At 43.0% G+C, this 25,466-nt stretch overlaps 1 protein-coding gene across 4 annotated transcripts in view; it reads left to right on the plus strand.

The window, feature by feature from the left end:
* LOC139373628 (BTG3 associated nuclear protein) overlaps positions 1–25,223 on the plus strand; it is a 75,719-nt gene extending 50,496 nt beyond the window's left edge. For all 4 annotated transcript variants that reach the window (XM_071114371.1, XM_071114354.1, XM_071114364.1 and 1 more), the window contains 2 exons: positions 12,380–12,523; positions 24,113–25,223. In XM_071114371.1, coding sequence (XP_070970472.1) covers positions 12,380–12,523; positions 24,113–24,229 — 261 coding nt within the window. In that variant the 3' untranslated portion in view covers positions 24,230–25,223. The remainder of the gene's footprint in view (positions 1–12,379; positions 12,524–24,112) is intronic.
* The last annotated feature ends 243 nt before the right edge of the window (positions 25,224–25,466 follow it).

The following is a 25,466-nucleotide window of genomic DNA, read 5'->3' on the forward strand; positions in this document are numbered from 1 at the left end:
GACAGTGCATGTCAGAGCAAAAACCAAGCCATATGGTCGAAGGAATAGTCCATTAGAGCGCAGAGAGAGGATTGTGTCCTGGCACAGATCTGGGGAAGGGTACCAAAACATTTCTGCAGCATTGAAGGTCCCCAAGAACACAGTGACCTCCATGATTTCATAAATGGAAGAAGTTTGGAACCACCAAGACTCTTCCTTGAGCTGGCCGCCCGGCCAAATTGAGCAATCGGGGAAGAAGGGCCTTGGTCAGGGAGTTGACCAAGAACCCGATGGTCACTCTGACAGGGCTCCAGAGTTCCTCTGTGGAGATGGGAGAACCTTCCAGAAGCACAACCATCTCTGCAGCACTCCACCAATCAGGCCTTTGTGGTAAATTGGCCAGACTGAAGCCACTCCTCAGTAAAAAGGCATATGACAGCCCGCTTGGAGTTTGCCAAAAGGCACCTAATGACTTTCAGACCTTGAGAAACAAGATTCTCTGGTCTGATGAAACCAAGACTGTGAAGCATGGTGGTGGCAGCATCATGCTGTGGGGATGGTTTTCAGCGGCAGGGACTGTGAGACTAGTCAGGATGGAGGCAAAGATGAACAGAGCAAAGTACAGAGATCCTTGAAGAAAACCTGGTCCAGAGTGCTCAGGACCGTAGACTGGGGCGAAGGTTTGCCTTCCAACAGTACAACGACTCTAGCACACAGCCAAGACAACACAGGTTTCGGGACAAATCTCTGAATGTCCTTGAGTGGCCCCGCCAGAGCCCGGACTTGAACCCATCTCTGGAGTGACCGGAACAAAGCTGTGCAGCGACGCTCCCCATCCTACCTGATAGAGCTTGAGAGGATCTGCAGAGAAGAATGGGAGAAACTCCCCAAATACAGGTGTGTCAAGCTTGTAGCATCATACCCAAGAAGACTCAAGGCTGTAATCATTTCCAAAGGTTCTTCAACAAAGTACTGAGTCAACAGTGAAGAGGCGACTCCAGGATGCTGGCCTTCTAGGCAGATTCCTCTGTCCAGTGTCTGTGTTATTTTGCCCATCTTAATCTTTTATTTTTATTGGCCAGTCTGAGATATGGCTTTTTCTTTGCAACTCTGCCTAGAAGGCCAGCATTCCGGAGTCGCCTCTTCACTGTTGACCTTGAGACTGGTGTTTTGTGGGTCCTATGTAATGAAGCTGTCAGTTGAGGACTTGTGAGGCGTCTGTTTCTCAAACTAGACACTCTAATATACTTGTCCTCTTGCTCAGTTGTGCACCAGGGCCTCCCACTCTTTCTATTCTGGTTAGAGCCTGTTTGCTCTGTTCTGTGAAGGGAGTAGTTCACAGCGTTGTACGAGGTCTTCAGTTTCTTGACAATTTCTCACATGGAATAGCCTTCATTTCTCAGAACAAAAAGAGACTGACGAGTTTCAGAAGAAAGTTCTTTGTTTCTGGCCATTTCGAGCCTGTAATCGAACCCACAAATGCTGATGCTCCAGATACTCAACTTGTCTAAAGATGGCCAGCTTTATTGCTTCTTTAATTAGGACAACAGTTTTCAGCTGTGCTAACATAATTGCAAAAGGGTTTTCTAATGATCAATTAGCCTTTTTAATATGATACACTTGAATTGGTTAACACAACGTGCCATTGGAACACAGGAGTGATGGTTGCTGATAATGGGCCTCTATACACCTATGTAGATATTGTGTTTAAAAAATCTATTGTTTCCAACTACAATATATGTATTTCTGATACATTTTATGTTATTTTAATGGACACATTGTTTAGCTTTTCTTTCAAAAACAAGGATATTTCTAAGTGACCCCAAACTTTTTAACGGTAGTGTATAGATATTATATTTATAAAAAATATATTAACCAAAAAATAAATGGGGGATTGGATATGATACAGTCAATTTTACACTAATATAAGCCACAATCTATCTGCAAAATGAAAGCTAATCTACCCCATAAAAAAATATTATAATTTAAAAAAAAAATGTAACCTTTATTTAACTAGGTTATTTCAGTCATCTCAGAGACCAACCGAAGACCTTTTGATTCTACTGGTCCTGGATCAGAATTCAAATTGATCTGGTCATAAAACCACACTAGCCTCTACTGAAACTGACTCCACAGTCTGCTGAAAGGTTTGGGAGTGGGAGGAGGAGCCAAAGAGAAAATATAAAGCAGGGTATGGTTTAATGCAGGTCTGTAGACTGTTTAGGAATGGTGTCACTGAGTGGGTTGATGAGAAACCGTAGATGGAATGGAGAGTGTGGGAGTAAGTGCCTTTTAGGACAAATACAGATATACAAAGATTAGAACTTTATTTCAATTTGTGCGATTCCTCACATCCTCTTTCCTCGCCTCCTTCTCTTTCAGATATGAAGTTGGTGGTTACATGACAGTGCCAGGAGTTTTAGACTCAAGATTTAGGTAGAACTGTTTCCTTGAGTCTACCTACTTAGTTACACTTTTTTTTTGTTTTTTTTGGTCAGGTCATGTGGTTAGGAATAACCCTGGGCCTTAGTTATGACTTGAACAGAGTCACTCCTGTAGGCATTCCACTAAGACTAAAAGCGAAATATTAAATGTATAGTTTGGGATTTTGGCAATATCTACTTCCTCAGAGTCAAATGAACTTGTGGATAACAGTTTTCTGTCTCTGCTTCCAGTATGAAGGAATTTAGAGGATGTTGTGTGAGCCAATGCTGGAAATCTTTGGGATCACTAGCATACTAGCTGGTCCGGAAGACTTAAGCTGTGTTCGAATACCCATACTAACATACTGTATACTACATACTTAATGAGTATATACTACATACTGTATAGTATTAGTTAAATGTTGTATACTGTAAAGGAACGGTATCCTCTCAGTTGAGCATGCTAGCGCTTTGCCTGTCTACTGGAAGTTGAAGTTGTTGCTATGCAACCTCTTGCTAGCTTTTTAGCATAACAAATGACTATCTAGACATTTTACGATTTCGGATGTGTTCATAAATTCAATCTGGAGTGCCAGAGTGTGCTCAGAGTGCCCCTTGGGCGTTCATAAATCCAGAGCGTTTAGGTGAAAATTCATGACTATGGTTGATTTTCCAGCCGCTCCCTCTGTCCTTTTGTCCCCCTCACACCCCAAATCATATTTGTCCTGGCTGGCTCAGGAAGGCTGCAGCAGTTGCAGATGTTGTTGACGGCTATGAAGTAGGGAGGAAGTTCCAAATACTCCAGAATCCTCTTCTCTTTTTACATGTTTGATCTGAGAGGATAGCAGTGATTCCACTGAGGCTGATAGAAAGCAGATTGGAGTGGTGGATTTATTTGAGCTGTGCCTTGTAAAAATGTACTGTGTGTGTAGGTCTTTGTGTGTTTTTAGGTTTGGTTGAGCCAAGTGGGCTGCAATGAGACAGAGGTGGAATGACCTATTGAGAGTGTGAATGAGGGCTCTGACAAAACATACATGCATGTAGATAAACACAAGCACCTCCACACAGATACTCAAAAACATACACACACACACAAAGCATTATATAATTATTTTTATCTAAAGAGATTCTGTTGCAATTACACCATAGTCCAAAACTGTAACAGTTGAAGACCGAGGGGTAACATAACAAATATGCTTTTCTTTTGTTTTCGAACAACTATCTTATTGTCCTCTATCTTGCATTATTCAATCTGAACCATATTCACATGCACCCAAAAGTACAATTCAGATTGCAACAACAGAAAGGGCCTTGTTTGCACAGTTGGTTATTGTGTTTCAATCTGGCCTTCTCCAAATGTTTTTTTGCATTAAGCCACTGTTGTTGTTTAGTTCTGTCTTCTTTCGCCCATTGCTGTATTTCTTCAGTATCCCGTCTCCATTACTGTTGAAAGCATAAAAAAAAGATTGGCATCAACAACAAAAAAGAAAGCTTTATCCACTTTTTTGTCATTTTCAGGTCATAGCAACTAGCAAACTCTGCTGAGTTGAATTTGAGATGCCTCTTGATTGTTCAGCGTATTTTCTTCTCCAGCTCGCCTTGGCACGGAAACAGCGTGGGCTTGTCTGATGCAGCCTTCTAATCCTCCCCACACACACACACACACCTCAGTGAGCCCTGCTGGTACAGTACTGGTGTGATCAGCCAGTTCTTATTATTTAGGGACCCAAATCCTGCAAGCCGGAGTTCAACAGTAACTAATGCACTTAAGAGCCACCAAACCACCACGGTCTATTCTGATTTGTGCTGCTTCTCTCTCGCCAAGTTTTATATTTCTTACTAGGCATTTCTTTGACAACTCATTGCAAGTTGATGTGATTTCGACTTGTGCGAACTTGGGCCTAAACACGAATTAGGCAATTGAAAGCATTGGAAGAATTGTGTGCCTGTGTATAAGTCAGAATATGGCACCGAATGGTGTGTGTCACTCGGACTGTGTGCCAGTGTTTGTCAAAGAGTGTGTGAGATGGTGTGTTGTTTACTTCATATTGCTTACAGATCTCCATCATGTGTTTGGGTTATATGTGGTCATTGTGTATCTTGTGAGTGTCAGATCCATAATATCATACGACAGTTTGTGTTTTTGATCAGAACACATTCTCCTTCCAGACATATCAGTCTAAGCCCAGATATGGGAGATGATGGCTCTTTCTCAATTCGTCTTTCATCAATGACTTGTCCTCTCCTCACCTCTTTCTCAAACCTCATTGGAGGAGAAGCCCTCCCCTCTTACCTTTTCCTCCAATGAGTTCTGAGAAGTAGGTGAGGAGAGGTTTTGAGGAATCAGAAGTGGTTCCTGGGAGACTTCCTGTAGTGATGAACCCTCTGCTCTCTGTGTGCTCAGATCCTCAAAGCTGAGAATGCTAACAGCTCTCTCATGAAGGGTTAAAGTCCCAACCTTTTAGTTGAATTGGACAAGTGGTAGTCAACCCTTGAACCCCGTTGTCCTTAAATATACTAGTAGATTTAGCAGCACACAATCAAACACTACACTTAGCAAACTCAATCACACTTAGAATTTCTCTTAAACTGACAAGACCAGAATCATTTAATAGTTATTCACTCATCATTAAGCACCCGCAATCATAAATCATTTTAGTCCACATAGACAACATATAGTGCATTCGGGAATTTTTCAGACCCCCTGACTTTTTCAACATTTTGTTACATTACAGCCTTATTCTAAAATAGATTTTTTTTAACTCATCAATCTACACACAATACCCCATAATGGCAAAGCGAAAACAGGCTATATAACCTGTCTATATAAGGTCCCACAGTTGACAGTGCATGTCAGAGCAAAAACCAAGCCATTAGGTCTAGGTAATTGTCCGTAGAGCTCAGAGAATGGAAGAAGTTTGGAACCACCAAGACTTTTCCTTGAGCTGGCAGCCCGGCCAAACTGAACAATCGGGGGAGATGGGCCTTGGTCAGGGAGGTGACCAAGAACCCAATGGTCACTCTGACAGAGCTCCAGAGCTCCTCTGTGAGGATGAGAGAACCTTCCAGAAGGACAACCGGCTCTGTAGCACTCCACCAATCAGGCCTTTATGGTAGAGTGGACAGACAGAAGTCATTTCTCAGTAAAAGGCACGACAACCAGCTTGGAGTTTGCCAAAAGGCGCCTAAAGGACTCTGACCATGCTGTGGGGATATTTTTTAGCGGCAGGGACTGGGAGACTAGTCAGGATCGAGGGAAAGAGCAGAGTATAGATGAAAAGTATAGTATTGATGAAAACCTGTGCCAGAGTTCGATCGGGTTCAAGTAAGGGCTCTGGCTGGGCCACTCAAGGACATTCAGAGACTTGTCCCGAAGCCACTCCTGCTTTGTCTTGGCTGTGTGCTTAGGGTTGTTGTCGTGTTAGAAGGTGAACCTTTGCCCCGGTCTGGGGTCCTAAGCGCTCTGGAGCAGATGTTCATCAAGGATATCTCAGTACTTTGTTCCGTTCATCTTTCCCTCGATCCTGACTACTCTTTCAGTCCCTACTTCTGGAAAAACATCCCCACATCATGATGCTGTCACCACGATGCTTCACTGTAGAGATGGTGCCAGGTTTCCTTCAGACGTGATGCTTGGCATTCAGGCCAAACAATTCAATCTTGGTTTCATCAGACCAGAGAATCTGGAGGGGCTTCCGTCTGACCACTCTACCACAAAGGCATGGTTGGTGGAGTGCTGCAGAGATGGTTGTCCTTCTGGAAGGTTTTCCCATCTTCACAGAGGAACTCTGGTGCTCTGTCACCTCCCTGACCAAGGCCCTTCTCCCCCGATTGCTCAGTTTGGCCGGGTGGCCAGCTCTAGGAAGTCTTGGTGGTTCCAAACTTCTTCCATTTTTAAGAATGATGGAGGCGACTGTGTTCTTGGGGACCTTCAATGCTGCATTAATTTTTTTGGTACCCTTCCCCAGATCTTTGCCTCGAGACAATCCTGTCTCTACGGACAATTCCTGCGACCCTATGGCTTGGTTTCTGCTCTGACATGCACTGTCAACTGTGGGACCTTATATAGACAGGTTTGCTTTGGGCTGGGCTCCTTAGTTCCCTTGAAGGACAGCATACAATTATATTCTAGACGATTCTGTGCATCCAACTTTGTGGCAACAGTTTGGGGAAGGCCCTTGCATGACAAGGACCCCGTGCACAAAGCGAGGTCCATACAGAAATGTTTTGTCGAGATCGGTGTGGAATAACTTGACTGGCCTGCACAGAGCCCTCACCTCAACCCCATCGAACACCTTTGAGATGAATTGGAATGCCGACTGCGTGCCCGACCTCACTAATGCTCTTGTGGCTGAATGGAAGCAAGTACCCGCAGCAATGTTCCAACATCTAGTGGAAAGTCTTCCCAGAAGAGTGGAGGCTGTTATAGCAGCACAGTGGGGACCAACTCCATATTAATACCCATGATTCTAGAATGTTTTGTCGAGATCGGTGTCCACATACAGTACCAGTCAAAAGTTTGGACACACCTACTCATTGAAAGGTTTTCTTCATTTTTTCTACATTGTAGAATTATAGTGAAGACATCAACACTATGAAATAACTCATGGAATCATGTAGTAACCAAAAAAGTGTTAAACGAATCAAAATATATTTTATATTTGAGATTCTCAAAAAGTAGCCACCCTTTGCTTTGATGACAGCTGTGCACAGTTTTGGCATTCTCTCAACCAGCTTCACCTAGAATGCTTTTCCAACAGTCTTGGAGTTTCCACAAGCTCCTTCACTCTGCGGTCCAACTCATCCCAGACCATCTCAATTGGGTTGAGGTCGGGGGATTGTGGAGGCCAGGTCATCTGATGCAGCACTCCATCACTCTCCTTCTTGGTCAAATAGCCCTTACACAGCCTGGGAGGTGTGTTTTGGGTCATTGTTATGTTGAAAAACAAATGATAGTCCTACTAAGTGCAAACCAGATGGGATGGGGTGTCGCTGCAGAATGCTGTGGTAGCCATGCTGGTTAAGTGTGCCTTGAATTCTAAATAAATCACAGAACGTGTCACCAGCAAAGCACCCCCATACCATCACACGTCCTCCTCCATGCTTCACGGTGGGAACCACACCTGCAGAGATCAACCATTCACCTTCTTTGTCTCACAAAGACACAGTGCTTGGAACCAAAATTTCTCATTTGAACTATGAAGCATTTATTTGAGCTGCAATTTCTGAGGCTGGTAACTAATGAACTTATCCTGTGCAGCAGAGGTCACTCTCATAGTGCTTGATGGTTTTTGCGACTACACTTGAAACTTTCAACGTTTTTTACATTTTCCAAATTTACTGACCTTTGTCTTAAAGTAATGATGGACTGTCGTTTCTCTTTGCTTATTTGAGCTGTTCTTGCCATAATATGGACTTGTTCTTTTACCAAATAGGGCTATCTTCTGTATACCACCCCTAACTTGTCACAACACAAATGATTTGCTCAAATGCATTAAGGAAAGAAATTCCACAAATTAACTTTTAACAAGGCACACCTGTTAATTGAAATTGCATTCCAGGTGACTACCTCATGAAGCTGGTTGAGAAAATATATTTTGATTTGTTTAACACTTTTTGGTGACTACATGATTCCATATGTGTAATTTCATAGTTTTGATGTCTTCCCTATTATTCTACAATGTAGAAAATAGTAAAAATACAGAAAAACCCTTGAATGAGTAGGTGTGTCCAAACTTTTGACTGATACTGCACTTTTGGTCATGAGGTGTATCTAGCTAAAGCCAACTTCATAAAATTGCTAGGTGACTAGTATTGCAGAGAAACATTTTCATTTTATTTATTAATCAAGAAGGTATCAATAGGCTACATAGCTTGATCAAATTAATTTACTAACATACCTCCTGTGAGTCCTGCCCATCACCGGCAGCTTAAATCAAATCAAATGCTATGTGTCACTCGGCACTCACGCTCCTTCTCTACTGACGAGACTGTCTGCAAGCACTAGAGTATCTAACGTCTATGCCTAGCATATCTTTGCTCCGTGGTGCAAATTGGAAGGAACCACTTACTAGGGAGAAGGGGGGTACTCTTTGCCTGGTCCAATCAGTGTGCCCCCTCCACCAAATGTAGCGGACAGATCTTTTTATAAATAATTATATAAATAATTAGGATAAAACGTGGGCTTAAAAATTCAGTTAAATTAATTACCTCTGCCTACCTACTGCATTCCAAGCGTACTCTCACGACATTCCTGCTCCACCTGTATGTAAATAACTAGGGTCAGTTTTACTTTAATTATTTGTCTCTCAGATTTAGAGGCCTGTTCAGACAAAGTGTGTATCCCTAATAAACAGATTAGCCTAGTGCGTCTTTCTACAGAGTTCATATGACTGATGGTCTATCCACATTTATTTCACAGCTGTTTTGTCTTTTTGTGCAGGGCTGGGCTGACTTGCCTGAAGACTGGAAAAGGGTTGAACTTTTGATGGACCGCAGATGGATATGACAGAACGTGTAGATGAATATGACAGAACATGTAGATGCAGATGCATATGACAGAACGTGTAGATGCAGATGCATATAACAGAACGTGTAGATGCAGATGCATATGACAGAACGTGTAGATGCAGATGCATATGACAGAACGTGTAGATGCAGATGCATATGACAGAACGTGTAGATGCAGATGCATATGACAGAACGTGTAGATGCAGATGCATATGACAGAACGTGTAGATGCAGATGAATATGACAGAACGTGTAGATGCAGATGACAGAACATGTAGATGCAGATGACAGAACGTGTAGATGCAGATGACAGAACGTGTAGATGCAGATGAATATGACAGAACGTGTAGATGCAGATGACAGAACGTGCAGATGACAGAACGTGTAGATGCAGATGAATATGACAGAACGTGTAGATGCAGATGACAGAACGTGTAGATGCAGATGACAGAACGTGTAGATGCAGATGCATATGACAGAACGTGTAGATGCAGATGCATATGACAGAACGTGTAGATGCAGATGAATATGACAGAATGTGTAGATGCAGATGCATATGACAGAACGTGTAGATACAGATGCATATGACAGAACGTGTAGATGCAGATGCATATGACAGAACGTGTAGATGCAGATGAATATGACAGAACGTGTAGATGCAGATGACAGAACGTGTAGATGCAGATGACAGAACGTGCAGATGACAGAATGTGTAGATGCAGATGAATATGACAGAACGTGTAGATGCAGATGACAGAACGTGTAGATGCAGATGACAGAACGTGTAGATGCAGATGCATATGACAGAACGTGTAGATGCAGATGCATATGACAGAACGTGTAGATGCTGATGAATATGACAGAACGTGTAGATGCAGATGAATATGACAGAATGTGTAGATGCAGATGCATATGACAGAACGTGTAGATACAGATGCATATGACAGAACGTGTAGATGCAGATGCATATGACAGAACGTGTAGATGCAGATGAATATGACAGAATGTGTAGATGCAGATGCATATGACAGAATGTGTAGATGCAGATGCATATGACAGAACGTGTAGATGTAGATGCATATGACAGAACGTGTAGATGCAGATGACAGAACGTGTAGATGCAGATGACAGAACGTGTAGATGCAGATGAATATGACGGAAGGTGTAGATGCAGATGCATATGACAGAACGTGTAGATGCAGATGCATATGGCAATGTCTCTGTGGTCAGTGTATTTATTTTCTCACAGTAGGGTCAGTTTCCCTGTGGTCAGTTTTTGTATAGTCCGTCTGTGATTACCGTTATTCAGACTACGATCTATTGCCCTTCAGTCAGTCAGTGTACGTACACTCAGATGTCACTCACTCAGCAAGACCCCTCAGATCAAGGCTATTTATTGCCCTCTAAGTGGTCAGTGTATATATGGACCCTTTGTCCAATCACATACACTCCCTGTTAGTGTGTGTTTATAGTCCCACAGTCCATTACAATAATTACAATACCACAGAGCAGTGGTCCTGGAGCAGATTTGAGGAGTTAAGTGCCTTGCTCAAGTGCACAATGTCAGTAGGTAGCACATGGAATATTGAAGCCAGGAAGCCTCCAGCTGCCGGCTCATTCCCTGCAGAATTCCTCCGTCAGCCTTGGGATTTGAACCGGCAACTCTCTGTTTACTGGCCCCCCTTTTCAAGACTACCTTCACCCCCCAATCACCCTCTCTGTAGTTCCCTATGTTGCATCCGTTTTGTGGCTCTCATCTGGCTAGTGTAGCCAGGGAGTCTTCCTTCTCATCTAATAGTTCCCATCAGCCCGGCTGGGACTGGCGTGTCCTGGTGAGTCGGCATCAGACATTGTGGTGAAAAAGAAAAATCTGGCAAAATCTTCCGGAGCCTGACACAACCCACCAGGCTCCAGGGGGGTTAACACGACTCACGAAACACGTAACCGAGTCACCAACTTCAAAGCGAAGGTTGTGGTTTGGTGAGGGGGTGGAACAGGGCGGGTTGATACGGTAAGGGGGGCACAAACAGCATCTGTAATTGGGGTTTGAGGTTTGGTTTTTTTCTGCAGACAAGCAGATTCTCATTCATCCCCAAATTGGGAATGTCTGTTAAGCCTGCACCCAGCTGCTCTGCTCTACTCCACTCCACTGGCATGGGAGTAAGTCAGACTGGTTAAAGCTGGAGACAAAGCACACATGCAAGAGGACATGTAGGTCATGCAAGGTGGAGAGAGAGACATGTTGTAGTGCTGTGTAAGGTAGTAATCGCAAGAGAGATGCATGGTTTTATTTAAACGCACACACACACCGAGTTCACTTAATATTTTCCTCCATCAATCTTGCTGGGTCAGGTGTGACAGTATGATTGTATGTTAGCTTTGCATGTCTGTTCAAATATTCCACAACTTATTACAGTAGGCCTACTGTATGTTATTCAATTAGGCCTAGACATCATAGCTCTTACACTAGGGCCTTGGGGCTATAGGGTGGGTGTGTGTGTGTGTGTGTGTGTGTGTGTCAATGTAAATCTACAGGAATACTCCATACCATGTTGCAGCTGTACTATCCTGCTCTGTTATTAGTGAGTGTGTTAAATGCCGAGCTTTGGCACAGCTTGGCTGTAGTTCAACACAACAGGGTTTAGGGGTCTCCCCTTCTCTAGATGTTTCTCTCTTTCCCTCTCCTCTTTTTCTTTTTTTTCCATCTCTATCTCAGGTGGCAATGAGAGTGACATGTTCAGTGATCTGTGTGTCCCGGTACGCTAGCCTGTGCTTGTTACACCCTGATAGCTGTGTCTAATGAAAGAATGTAAACACACATCAGATCGGGCATAAATACTTCTGTCTGCTGTTTATTGTTAATCGGCCTTTCTTCAGGGAAGTGTAGCCAGTCAGTGAGTTAGAGAGCAGATCCTGGCAGTAAACTCTTGATTCAAAGCATTAGCTAGTTGGCAGAGGCAGCCAACAATGGCTGCATCTGAAATGGCATCATGTTCTCCACATAGTGCACTACGTTTGACCAGAGCCCTATGGCAGTACACTATAAAGGTAATAATAGGGTGCCATTGTGGGCACTGTAATGCTAAGCAGACGTCTTCAAAACCATAGTGGCTGCTCTCTCTCTCTCGAAGATGATGTGATATCATCGGAGAGAAAGCTAGGGGTTGTGTGTGTGTTAAGGTTTGAAGCCATGTTTGATGTACAAACAGACACATGGCTGACCCTTGCACAAGCTCTCACCAGAGCCAATGTTTTTCTTGCAGTGAAATTAATCATAGTTTTGTGATTAATTAGACAAATCATAGTCTTGCCATTGTGATAATAAATATTTGCTCCAATTGAGCATTTTTACAATTCCATCTTATATTAATCATCTCCCTCCCTCCCTCCCTCCCTCCCTCCCTCCCTCCCTCCCTCCCTCCCTCCCTCACTCTCCTTCCCCCCCTCACTCTCCTCCCCCTGGTCAGGTGCTGCGTGGGGCCCAGCTGATAGCGGTGGCGTCAGCTGACGGGGGGGCCACAGCAGTGGAGGGCTCCCCCCTACAGGCCAGTGACATACAGGTGCAGTATGTCCAACTGGCCCAAGTCAACGACCACACCGCTACTGTACAGGTGAGGAGCACAACCTGTCGTTGAGTCTGGCGGGCCTGACGGCAGCATTCCTGACTGTTTCTGTTTTGCATCTCAGCTACGGTTCCGACTTAATGTTCGCTCAAACTCCTGAGACACACCTGTGACATTTACATTTCCAGAGTAGACTTCAAACATACATGGTGTATAGAATTGTCTATTTCCTATGCTATTCTGTACGTACCTGTGAGACGTATCTCCCCAGCCCAGGCCATATCTGTGAGCTCACCCAGAGGCTAGATTTGTATTTATTAAGGATCCCCATTAGCTGCTGCCAAGGCAGCAGCTACTCTTCCTGGGGTCCAGCAATATTAATGCAGCTATATACAATTATTTTTTAAAGAACACATTAAGTTTACACCTTACAGGGCTGTACGGAGATTAGTCAGCCAGCCCAGTTGACTGAGCATTCCAAGGGAGTGAACACAGCTCCCTTGCGGTGAGGTGAAACAGGTCCTCAACACTAATCTACACCAATCGCACTACACAATGCATTTTGTTTTTTTAAACAAAGCATAATACATATCCTCTCTCACACCCTCTCTCTATCCATCCATCCCCCAGGATATCATGAATCATTCCCCGATGGTGCCATTAAAGAGTATCAAAGGCAGGGCGGCGGGCGGTTTACACTGGTGTTCTCAGACATCAGGAGAGAGCAAGGGGGTTCTGGGTCTGAAGTGGAGGGGGGTGGATTAGTGTAGGATATTGTGGAGGTGAGGGGGAAATGGATGGAAGGTGTAAGCGTTTACAGATGTAAGGGGAGGTTAGAGTGGGTGGTTGATAGTTATGGGTTTTATGTGTAGGGGGTGTTTCAGATGAGATGTGACAGAGAATTTTGTCAAGTGTTGGGGATGTTTGGGGGGGTGGTTGAGTTGAGGGAGGCAGAAGTATAGAGGGTTGGGTTCTAAATATACCTAAGGACAGTTAAGGGCTCACACCAGGACATTCTGGGCTCTATTTAAACAAACCTAATGCATTAGCGTTATAGGTTCGGGGATGTGTCAAGTATTCTTTTCTATTTTCTGAACCAGAATCATGGTCGCACTAGCTGGCGCAAAAGGGCTGGGTTTTGATGAATAAACACGTTTCTGGCCAATCAGAACATGTTCCATGGCTAAATACAGTGTATATATACAAAATTATGTGGAGACCCATAGATGCCACCTTTCCAACAAGTCAGTTCGTCAAATGTCTGCCCTGCTAGAGCTGCCCCAATGAACTGTGTTATTGTGAAGTGGAAACGTCTAGGCGCAACAACGGCTCAGCCGTGAAGTGGTAGGCCACACAAGCTCCCAGAACGGACGGGAGCACTGAGTGCTGAAGTGCGTAGAGAGTGTAAAAATCATCTGACCTCGGTTGCAACATTCACTAATGAGTTCCAAACTGCCACTGGAAGCAACGTCAGCACAATAACTGTTTGTCAGGAGCTTCATGAAATGGATTTCCATTGCCGAGCAGCTGAACACAAGCCTAAGATCACCATGCGCAATGCCAAGTGCTGGAGGGGTGTAAAGCTAGATGCCATTGGATTTTCATGGTCAGGCTAGGCACCTTAGTTCCAGTGAAGGGAAATCTCAACGCCCGATGCCATTGGACTCTGGAGCAGTGGAAACGAGTTCTCTGGCAGTCCGAGTGGACTGCAGTCACCATCTGGCAGTCCAATGGACGCATTTGGATTAGAAGGATGCCAGGAGAACGCTACCTGTCCGAATGCATAGTGCCAACTATAAAGTTTGGTGGAGGAGGAATAATGGTCTGGGGCTGTTTTTCATGCTTTGGGCTGGGCCACTTAGTTCCAGTGAAGGACAGCATACAATGATATTCTAAACGATTCTGTGCTTCCAACTTTGTTTCAATAGTTTGGGGAAGACCCTTTCCCGTTTCAGCATGACAAGGACCCCGTGCACAAAGTGAGGTCCATACCGGTTTGTCGAGTTCATTGTGGAAGAACTTGACTGGCCTGCACAGATCCCTGACGTCAGCCCCATTGAACACCTTTGGGATGAATTGGAACGCCGACTGTGAGCCAGGCCTAATCACTCAACATCAGTGCCCAACCTCACTAATGCTCTTGTGGCTGAATGGAAGCAAGTCCCCGCAGCAATGTTCCAACATCTAGTGGAAAGCCTTCCAGAAGAGTGGAGGCTGTTATAGCAGTAAAGGGGGGACCAACTCCATATTAATGCCCATGATTTTGGAATGAGATGTTTGACGAGCAGGTCTCTAATATACTTTTGGTCATGTAGCGTATGTGGTTGCTTCAAGTTGTCTTTACATTATTTTATGTATTGCGTTGTCATCAACTCCAATTCAAATGTTAGTCTGTTACAGCCTAGTTGGTTAAATAGCCTGCCCCATATTTGTTAAACATTCTAATTGTATTGCTTCAATATAGAAATACATTGTTAAATATAGGCTATAGCATTCACACTCATAGGGGCTAGGCCTACTGTAAATTGCAGTCTGGAACTGGACATGCCACTTATAGTCAATAAGCAAGATTAAATTCACTAGGCTATTGATAAAGCCCAAAAAATGTAATAAAAACATAACGACAACTTATTTTAAATAAGCTGGGCATATATTAGAGACATGGCATCTTAGACTACAGAGGGTTTTACTTAAATCCAAACTTTTCACAGGAGTCGGGTAAAGGTCCAAAATATAGAGAAAGGGGGCATGTCTACTCATCGCTATACGCAAATGTAATGTTTAGAAATATCAAGGAACCATCTTACATGTCGTATTTTCACTTCTCCAGGAATAGCAGACGAAAGTGCATTGCATTCGAGTCATGTACCATAAACCCATGGACGGTGAATCTTTGTAATTCATTTGATTAAAAAACAAAAAAACAAATATTTTTTAAACCAACAATAATATTTCTAAATAGGATTTGGTCCGAAGCATGATATCATAAATTGCTTCTCGTTCCATGGCACTGTGTGCACACGTAGGCCTAAATGTCTATACATTCACATGTCTACAAAATATTACGCTTCTGTCAATTGTATCGTTGTCTATGTTCGAGACCGATTCAGAAAATAATCTGATGTTGATATGGCATTATAGGAGGACTGAATAGTGTGGAGGGGCACTCCTTGGAAATTGGGATGGATAGCCTACTTGAACAAGCGAAATGCAGGTATGTGAATTATGAATAATGAAAAAGCATGGAGAGCAAAATATTTCAAAGCACACTCAGTTGACCATTTAAAAACCCTTTATTCATAGGCTACTTTTGGCTAATGGCCAGTATAAAAAGACGCAACTATGCAATGCTAAACCAGCCTTGATTAAGGGGAGGGTAGGCTATGCTTGGTTTTCAATCAAATTGAACTAAAAATGGGGAGAAGCCAATCGTGTTTTTGTTTCTAAATACGAGATTCACCGGCACATCTCTCCTTCAATGGGCACTGCGAATCATGGCTGGGTAGGCGGCGCTTCCGTTGTCAAAATCCATGCCATTATCAACTGCGTTACCGTCAAGCCCTGCTTTTTATGGGTCTTTTGCACTTGTTTTTAAGGGCAATTGTCACTTTTGCGGTTGTTTTTAAGGACACGCCTCAAATATTGGCACCCCTCCCACCTGTTAGACAGGTAAATTGCCGAACCTGACGTCAGGGCTGGAAAAGGCCAGCCCGCCACTTTTTACCTGATCAAACTAACGTGCTTTTGACACTTGTGCCTCCTTAGCACCAGCCGGGAATAGAGTCGTCAGTCTCTCACTTCCCCTTTAAATGACACAAACATATATTGTGCAGTCTCCCAGTAAGACTGGCTATGCGGCGCACTGCCATATTTCTCCTTATAATTACTGCCATGTTGAAATCGAAATACCAGCGTAATACCTAGCACTTTCATCAAACTGCTTACAGGTACTCAACGCACAGCTATTCTCCCTATTGTAATGCTTTCACTCAAAGCTAATGCCCTTATCCTTTCAGTCCTACAGCTGGTGTTTAGTAAACAGTCATTTAACAATGTGAAATGTACAGACGCAGCTTCAGAAAGAGGAAAGTAATAATTACTAGATTATCTTTGAATCCCTTGATGGTTGAGCTCGGGGACTGGGAGCCATGTGTTGAAAGCAGGAAGGGTGCACATGCACCCACAGAAGACCCTCCTTTAAGTGGCCTGCTTGGCACGTCCAGAAACGAAGGAGACTTTTTCCCTCTGTTTTTCCAAAACCATGTTAACTGTCACATCCTCCATAATGCTCACTTTTCACTGAAGTCACATGTTTTTTTTATAGGTATCGCGGATTCGTCTCATGCTTATCAAAGACATTGTTTTCATGCTGTGCAACATTATAAAAAAATTGGACCCTAAAAAAAGCTTTGGCTCTTTAAAATGTATTTGTTGTTTGGCTGTTTGTAGAAATGCCAATCCTACCCAGAGTTGGAGTAATTTGAGTCTTGTTCATTTAGAGTGAGTGATTGTATACTTTCTGCTGGCTAAATGCAGGCATGTGCAGAGAGTATCCTGCCTCACCACCTATCACTCTTCTGGGCAACTATACTAAACAAAAATATAAACGCAACATGTAAAGTGTTGGTCCCATGTTTCATACAATTTTTATCAAATGTTGTGCACAAATTTGTTTACATCCCTGTTAGTGAGCATTTCTCCTTTACCAAGATAATCCATCCACCTGACAGGTGGCATATCAAGAAGCTGATTAAACAGCATGCTCATTACACAAGTGCACTTTGTGCCGGGGACAATAAAAGGCCACTCTAAAATGTGCAGTTTTGTCACACAACACAGTGCCACAGACGTCTCAAGTTTTGAGGGAGTGTGCAATTGGCATATTGACTGTAGGAATGTCCACCAGAGCTGTTGCCAGAAAATTGAATGTTAGTTTCTCTACCATAACCCGCCTCCAACATCATTTTTAGAGAATTTGGTAGTACGTCCAACCGGACTCTCAACCGCAGACGACGTGTGACCAGCCCAGGACCTCCACATCTGGCTTCTTCACCTGCGGGATCGTCTGAGACCAGCTACCTGGACAGCTGATGAAACTGTGGATTTGCACAACCAAAGAATTTCTGTCAGAAACCGTCTCAGGGAAGCTCATCTGTGTGCTAGTCGTCCTCACCAGGTTCTTGACCTGACTGCAGTTTGACGTTGTAAGTGACTTCAGTGGGCAAATGCTCACCTTCGATGGCCATTGACATGCTGGAGAAGTGTGCTCTTCACGGATGAATCCTCGTTTTAACTGTACCGGGCAGGTGGCAGACAGTGTGTATGTCTTTGTATGGGCGAGCGGTTTGCTGATGTCAATGTTGTGAACAGAGTACCCCATGGTGGCGATGGGAATATGGTCATTTGAATGCACATGATACCGTGACGAGATCCTGAGGCCCATTGTCGTGCCATTCATCTGCCGCCATCACCTCATGTTTCAGCGTGATAATGCACGGCCCCATGTCGCAAGGATCTGTACACAATTCTTGGAGGCTGAAAATGTCCCAGTTCTTCCATGGCCTGCATACTCACCAGACATATCACGTTTGGGATGCTCTGGATCGACGTGTACGACAACGTGTCCCATTTCCCACCAATATCCAGGAACTTCGCACAGCCATTGAAGAGGAGTGGGACAACATTCCACAGGTCACAATCAACATCCTGATCAACTCTATGCAAAGGAGATGTGTTGCGCTGCATGAGGAAAATGGTGGTTATACCAGATACTGACTGGTTTTCTGATCCGCACCCACCCCCACCGTTTTTTTAAGGTATCTGTAATCAACAGAAGCATATCCGTATGGAGTCATGTGAAATCCATAGAATAGGGCCTAATGAGTTTATTTCAATTGACTGATTTCCTTATATGGACTGTAATTCAGTAAAATCTTGAAATTGTTGCATGTTGCGTTTATATTTTTGCTCAGTGTAGCTGTATGAGGTATGGCATCCTCGGTCACCACTTGTGTCTTTTGTCCCACCCGTATCCCCGTTCCTCTCTTGGAGCAATGGGTATCCTTAATTGATTAATTTCTCCCTCCCTGACCAGCCTGGGGTTTGTTTGTGATATCATCAAATATATAGACAGTTGAAGTTGGAAGTTTACATACACCTTAGCCAAATACATTTAAACTCAGTTTTTCACAATTATTGACATTTAATCCTAATAAAAATGTCTTTGGTCATTTAGGATCACCACTTTATTTTAAGAATATGAAATGTCAGAATAATAGTAGAGGATGATTTATTTCAGCTTTTATGTCTTTCATCACATTCCCAGTGGGTCAGAAGTTTACATACACTCAATTAGTGTCTGATTAAATTGCTTAACTTGGGTCAAACCTTTCGAGTAGCCTTCCACAAGCTTCCCACAATAAGTTGGGTTATGTTTGGCTCATTCCTCCTGACAGAGTTGGTGTAACTGAGTCAGGTTTGTAGGCCTCCTTGCTCGCATATGCTTATTCAGTTCCGCCCACAAATGTTCTATAGGATTGAGGTCAGGGCTTTGAGATGGCTACTCCAATACCTTGACTTTGTTGTCCTTAAGACATTTTGCCACAACTTTGGAAGTGTGCTTGGGGTCATTGTCCATTTGGAAGACCCATTTGCGACCAAGCTTTAACTTCCTAACTGATGTTTTGAGATGTTGCTTCAATATATATACACATCATTCCAGCCTCATGATGCCATCTATTTTGTGAAGTGCACCAGTCCCTCCTGCAGCAAAGCACCCCCACAACATGATGCTGCCACCCCTGTGCTTCACGGTTGGGATGGTGTTCTTCGGCTTGCAAGCCTCCCCCTTTTTCCTGCAAACATAACAATGGTCATTATGGCCAAACGGTTCTATTTTTGTTTCATCAGACCAGAGGCCATTTCTCCAAAAAGTACAATCTTTGTCCCCATGTGCAGTTGCAAACCATAGTCTGGCATTTTTATGGCGGTTTTGGAGCAGTGGCTTCTTCCTTGCTGAGCGGTCTTTCAGGTTATGTCGATATAGGACTCGTTTTTACTGTGGATATAGATATGTTTGTACCTCTTTCCTCCAGCATCTTCACAAGGTCCTTCGCTGTTGTTCTGGGCTTGATTTGCACTTTTCGCACCAAAGTACATTAAGTACATTAATTTTTGGATGAAAAACGTTCCCGTTTTAAACAAGATATTTTGTCACGAAAAGATGCTCGACTATGCATATAATTGATAGCTTTGGAAAGAAAACACTCTGACGTTTCCAAAACTGTTTCCAAAACTGCAAAGATATTGTCTGTGAGTGCCACAGAACTGATGTTACAGGCGAAACCCAGATACAAATCCAATCAGGAAGTGCCGCATTTTTTGAAACCGCCTCATTCCAATGAATCCTTATATGGCTGTGGAGGATCTAGGAGAGCTTACGTTTTCCACGTTTTCCCCAAGGTGTCTGCAGCATTGTGACGTATTTGTAGGCATATCATTGGAAGATTGACCATAAGAGACCATATCTACCAGGTGGTCGCTTGGTGTCCTCCGTCGCAATTATTGCGTAATCTCCAGCTGCAGTATTTTTCCGTTTGCCTTTGATGAGAAACCAACTGCCAGGAATGATTTTTCATCTAATAGAATTGTGAAAAACACCTTGAGGATTGATTCTAAACAACGTTTGCCATGTTTCTGTCGATATTATGGAGCTAATTTGGAAAAAAGTTTGGCGTTGTGTTGACTGCATTTTCGTTTTTTTTTTCTTAGCCAAACGTGATGTGATGAACAAAACGGTGCTATTTCTCTTACACCAATAATCTTTTTGGAAAAAATGAACATTTGCTATCTAACTGAGAGTCTCGTCATTGAAAACATCCGAAGTTCTTCAAAGGTAAATGATTTTATTTGAATGCTTTTCTTGTTTTTGTGAAAATGTTGCCTGCTGAATGCTAGGCTTAATGCTATGCTAGGCTATCAATACTCTTACACAAATGCTTGTGTAGCTTTGGTTAAAGCATATTTTGAAAATCAGAGATGACAGTGTTGTTAACAAAAGGCTAAGCTTGTGTTTCAATATATTTATTTCATTTCATTTGCGATTTTCATGAATAGGAAATGTTGCGTTATGGTAATGAGCTTGAGGCTATGATTACGCTCCTGGATACGGGATTGCTCGACGCTAGAGGTTAATCTCTAGGAGCCAGAACGTGTATCCTTCCTGAACGGTATGATGTCTCTGTGGTCCCATGGTGTTTATACTTGCGTACTATTGTTTGTACAGATGAATGTGGTACCTTCGGACATTTGTAAATTGCTCCCAAGGATGAACCAGACTTGTGGAGGTCTAAAAAAAACAATTCTGAGGTCTTGGCTGATTTCTTTTTATATTTTTTTTGACAGTAGGCCTTGAAATACATCCACAGGTACACCCCCAATTGACTCAAATGGTGTCAATTAGCCTATCAGAAGCTTCTAAAGCCATTACATCATTTTCTGGAATTTTCCAAGCTGTTTAAAGGCACAGTCAACTTAGTGTGTGTGAACTTCTGACCCACTGGAATTGTGATACAGTGAATTATAAGTGAAATAATCTGTCTGTAAACAATTTTTGGAAAAATTACTTGTGTCATGCACAAAGTAGGTGTCCTATCCAACTTGCCAAAACTATAGTTTGTTAATTTTCAATAAATTTGTGGAGTGGTTGAAAAACTATTTTCAATGACTCCAACCTAAGTGTAGGTAAACTGTAGGTAAACTTCCGTTTTAGCTTTAATTTCTCAGAACAAGAATAGACTGATGAGTTTCAGAAGAAAGGTCTTTGTTTCTGGCCATTTTGAGCCTGTACACGACCCCACAAATGCTGATGCTTCAGATACTCAATTAGTCTAAAGATGGCCAGTTTTATTGCTTATTTAATTAGAACAACAGTTTTCAGCTGTGCTAACATAATTGCAGAAGGATTTTCTAATGATCAATTAGCCTTTTAAAATGATAAACTTGGATTAGCTAACACAACGTGCCATTGGAACATAGGAGTGATGGTTACTGATAATGGGCCTCTGTTCTCCTGTGTAGATATTCCATTTAAAAAATCAGCCTTTTCTAGCTACAATAGTCATTTAAAACATTAACAATGTCTATACTGTATTTCTGATCAATTTGATGTTATTTTATTGGACAAAAAATGTGTTTTTCTTTCAAAAACAAGGACATTTCTAAATGACCACAAACTTTTGAACAGTAGTGTGTATATATTTAAGCAATAAGGCGGTGTGGTATAATGGCCAATATACGATGGCTAAGGACTGTTCTTAAGCATGACGCAATGCAGAGTGCCTGGATACAGCCCTTAGCTGTGGTTTATTGGCCATATGCCACAAATCCCAGAGGTGCTTTTTTGCTATTATAAACTGGTTACCAGCGTATGTAGAGCAGTAAAAGTAAATGTTTTGTCATCCCCGGGTTATACGGTCTGATATACCACAGCTGTCAGCCAATCAGAATTCAGGGCTCGAACCACCCAGTTTATAAATATATATACACCATAGGTATACATGATTGCCACCCCAGCTGCACTCTGGTTCCATTTCACTTCTCTATTTTTCTCTCTCTCTCTGCAGGAATCAGACTGTTGTTTGTGCACACTTTGTGAATGGACTCTTAAAGAGCTTAACTATTTATTCTAATGGTTGATTGTACACTGACAGCTTGATAGAAATCAACAAAGTTGACTGGGCCCTGATCAATCTCCAATTTACTGCTCCGAAGAGATGAAATGAAGCATCTTGTGTTCAACAAGGGCATATGGACCAGGAAGAGGAGAGAATACAACTGTTGAACAGCCCGAAAAATATAGGATACTGTATATGGCTACTCAAAGTGAGACAACTCTAATCCATTGTCTTTTAACTAAGTCCCACTCCTTATTTCTAAATTCAACAAAACTGTGGCCATCAAAATGCTATAAAGTTGAGGGTTTTTGATTGGAGAAATGTAGACTAACAACTCTCAAATTCATAGATGGAGATGAATAGTAAAAAAAAAAGAACAGACTGCAAATATCACAGAGTGATGCTGTAGCTCGATGTTTCTGTTGCAGGGCCAATTTCATGGCTGTTACTAATATCGATGTCAAGAGAGTTTGTGGACCCGTACTTCACACAACCAGCATTGGGCAAAGCAAATACACAGTAGGCTTGTGAGGAGATGTACACTATCAGTCAGGTAAAGCGCAAGGTCGCCCCTGAAATAGCCAGTACTTACCGATGGTTTGCCACCTTTCCAGTTCAAAGGTCAGGGAAAGGTCACAACCGCTTTTTCCCCTCTCCCTAAAAAGTGTTGAACACGAGCGATTCGCTCTAATCTGTTTTCCCGAACATATGGGAGCATTTATAACTAAGAGCTCTTGATGAATTGCTTTAGCTTTTCCTTTATTTATTTAAAAAAAAAAAAATCCCCACTCTCTTTATTCAATAGTTTCCATTACACAAGCTATATCAAATAAAGTAAAAAAAACGGACTCAAATAAGATAATAGTTCAGAATAGGAAGGCCTGTTTGCCCTGGTTTGGCGGCGCCTCTTGACAGATCGGTGTTTAACATTTCTGACATTAGCCTTGTGATGGTTCAGACACGGGTCAAGTCTATGGCTGGCCCTACTACAACCCAACAGGGTCTGGTCCCGGGCGGGATTCTCATACAGTGCCAGAAGCATCTGTTATATACCAGATGAAAAACAATTGGCCATCATATGGAGAGAGGAATAGGAAAGGTTTTAGTTGGACACCTGGGTCATATTCATTATGCACCACACGGTAGAAAGCTGACTGAAACAAGGTACTACCTGTACTTGCTCAATTACAACCGCTTGTTTTCGTTTTCAGTTGAAAAAACTGCTATGGTGTGATATGTTAAAACTTATTAGGTGTGTTTGGTTGGATGCTGTAGCTAGATGTCTCTGTTGCAGGGCCAATTTCATGGCTGTTACTAATATCGATGTCAAGAGAGTTTGTTTTAATCTAGTGAAACCACTTCAGTGTGGATAGAATAATGTTGTCCAGATCAGACACCAGATGGTATCCACGCACCTTTGTCTTGTGTTGGCTAGTCTGGTGCACCTGTGCGCACTAGCCTGTGTGAGCACACGCTGTGCTGTTTTGAGTGGAGGATTAAAAGATGCAGGTGTGCTGTTGGGGAGAACTTTGGCATCTCGGCTTGGAAGGAATGACTCACCAGACCAGACTCACCAGGTCCTCTCTTTCTCTCCTAGCACAGTGACTCATCCTTGACTATTCTCATCTTTTACTGGGGGTTACCCATTCCACATCTCCATGCCTCTCTGAACTGAGGTTGGCCCAGGAGATAACATGTCTGCTTTTTATTTATAACTTGTCTCTCTTCTCTCTTTCTCCCTCAATGTTTCTTCTCTCTCCATCTTCCCTCTCACCCCTCTCCGCTTCCTCCGCTCTCCTCCACTGACTCTCTTCTCTGACTTCCTACCTTTCTCACTGTCTCTCTTTCATCCCCTCTCTCCCTCCCGTCTCTTTCCCCCACACCCACTCCTGCATTTATCCTACTCCTCTTCCTCCCTGGTTTCTTCCCCAATCATCCCCTCAATCCCCCTTTCCCCTCCCAGGCGGCGGAGCTGGCCCCAGCAATGCAGGGTGAGATGGAGGTGAAGGAGGGATCCCTCCATCTGCCAGCGGGGGAGAACGGGGAGGTGGTGCAGATCGTCACCTCTGTGGGGACATAAGGGCCCTCGAGGGCCTCGAGACAGAGAGAGAGAGATGGCCAGCACCCTACGACAGAGTTACAGAGGTGTAGGTGGAAGGGATGGAGAAGTGGGGGTGGTCCATAGACAATATACAATTAAATACAATTTTGTAAATTGTAAATTAAATACAATTAAATAAATAAGAGAAAGTTAGAAAATGTCAAAAGAACAACAGCAAAGATCAAGAGAAGTGGTTTTGTTATTTTATATTGACTTGTCCAGCAACCACTCGGTCATTGTCAACCAACAGTATGAAAATGTTCATAGAGCACACAGGCTTTCATAGCTTCTATCAAGAACTAGTTAACTCACATTGTCGTCATCAGAAGAGGACCCGGAGACCTGGCCTGGGCACAGTGCAGGGGATTAAACCCTACCCATAAAGGATGCTGCTCAGGCAGACCATCACTACCTACACCTCAGCATCAGCATAAAATGTTTACATCAACTCTGGGAAAGCATGGAGCTATTAGAAGTTAAGCCACTCGGCTCAATATCCCTCTCTTGAGGGGTTACAGTAGGCTAGGCTAACCCCCTGGACTCGTACTTCACACAACCAATACTGTGCTGTTCTCCTCTCTAGCATCCTGCAATCGTGTCATGCTGGACTGCAGTGGAAAGTAATACAAGCCTAACGGTACTTACTAATGGTTGCGTTTTCTTTGGCTTGTTTTCTTTCTCTCTGTTTGTACATCATTTCTGGGATGGACCCTTACTTTCTTCGCCATTTTTCCTAGCTTTTTTTTCATATTGGTTAACCCACATAGCTTTTGTTTGTTTGTTCCATGTACATCATTGTACCACGTCTAAATGTTTGCGGAGCTTTGGTTGGAGGTAGACAACCACGAAATAGCAAAGATGATGTTCATGATAATACATGACAATGAGTTACATGTAGACTTTTTTGTTTTTCCTGCTGTATTTCTGTGAAGGATACATTCGTGTGAATAAAATGTTTTGTGGTTGCCACAAATGTGTGTTTTGCTCTTGCATTTCAATGGTATTTTCATCTTCTCTCCATAGACAGTGGTCGACAAATTCCAAAACAAGCTCCAAAATGTTCAAGATGTTGACTTTGACATGTATTTTTGAATCCTCTAGTACAGAAATATCCTTCTGTGGAGATGTTGAGAGAGTAAGAGATCACATGTTATTACATTAGCTTCACATTTTCAGGCCTCCTGGGTGGTTAAGGGCGCTGTACTGTAGCGCCAGC

This window comes from Oncorhynchus clarkii, chromosome 2 (assembly GCF_045791955.1).
Source record: "Oncorhynchus clarkii lewisi isolate Uvic-CL-2024 chromosome 2, UVic_Ocla_1.0, whole genome shotgun sequence".
NCBI lineage: Eukaryota > Metazoa > Chordata > Actinopteri > Salmoniformes > Salmonidae > Oncorhynchus > Oncorhynchus clarkii.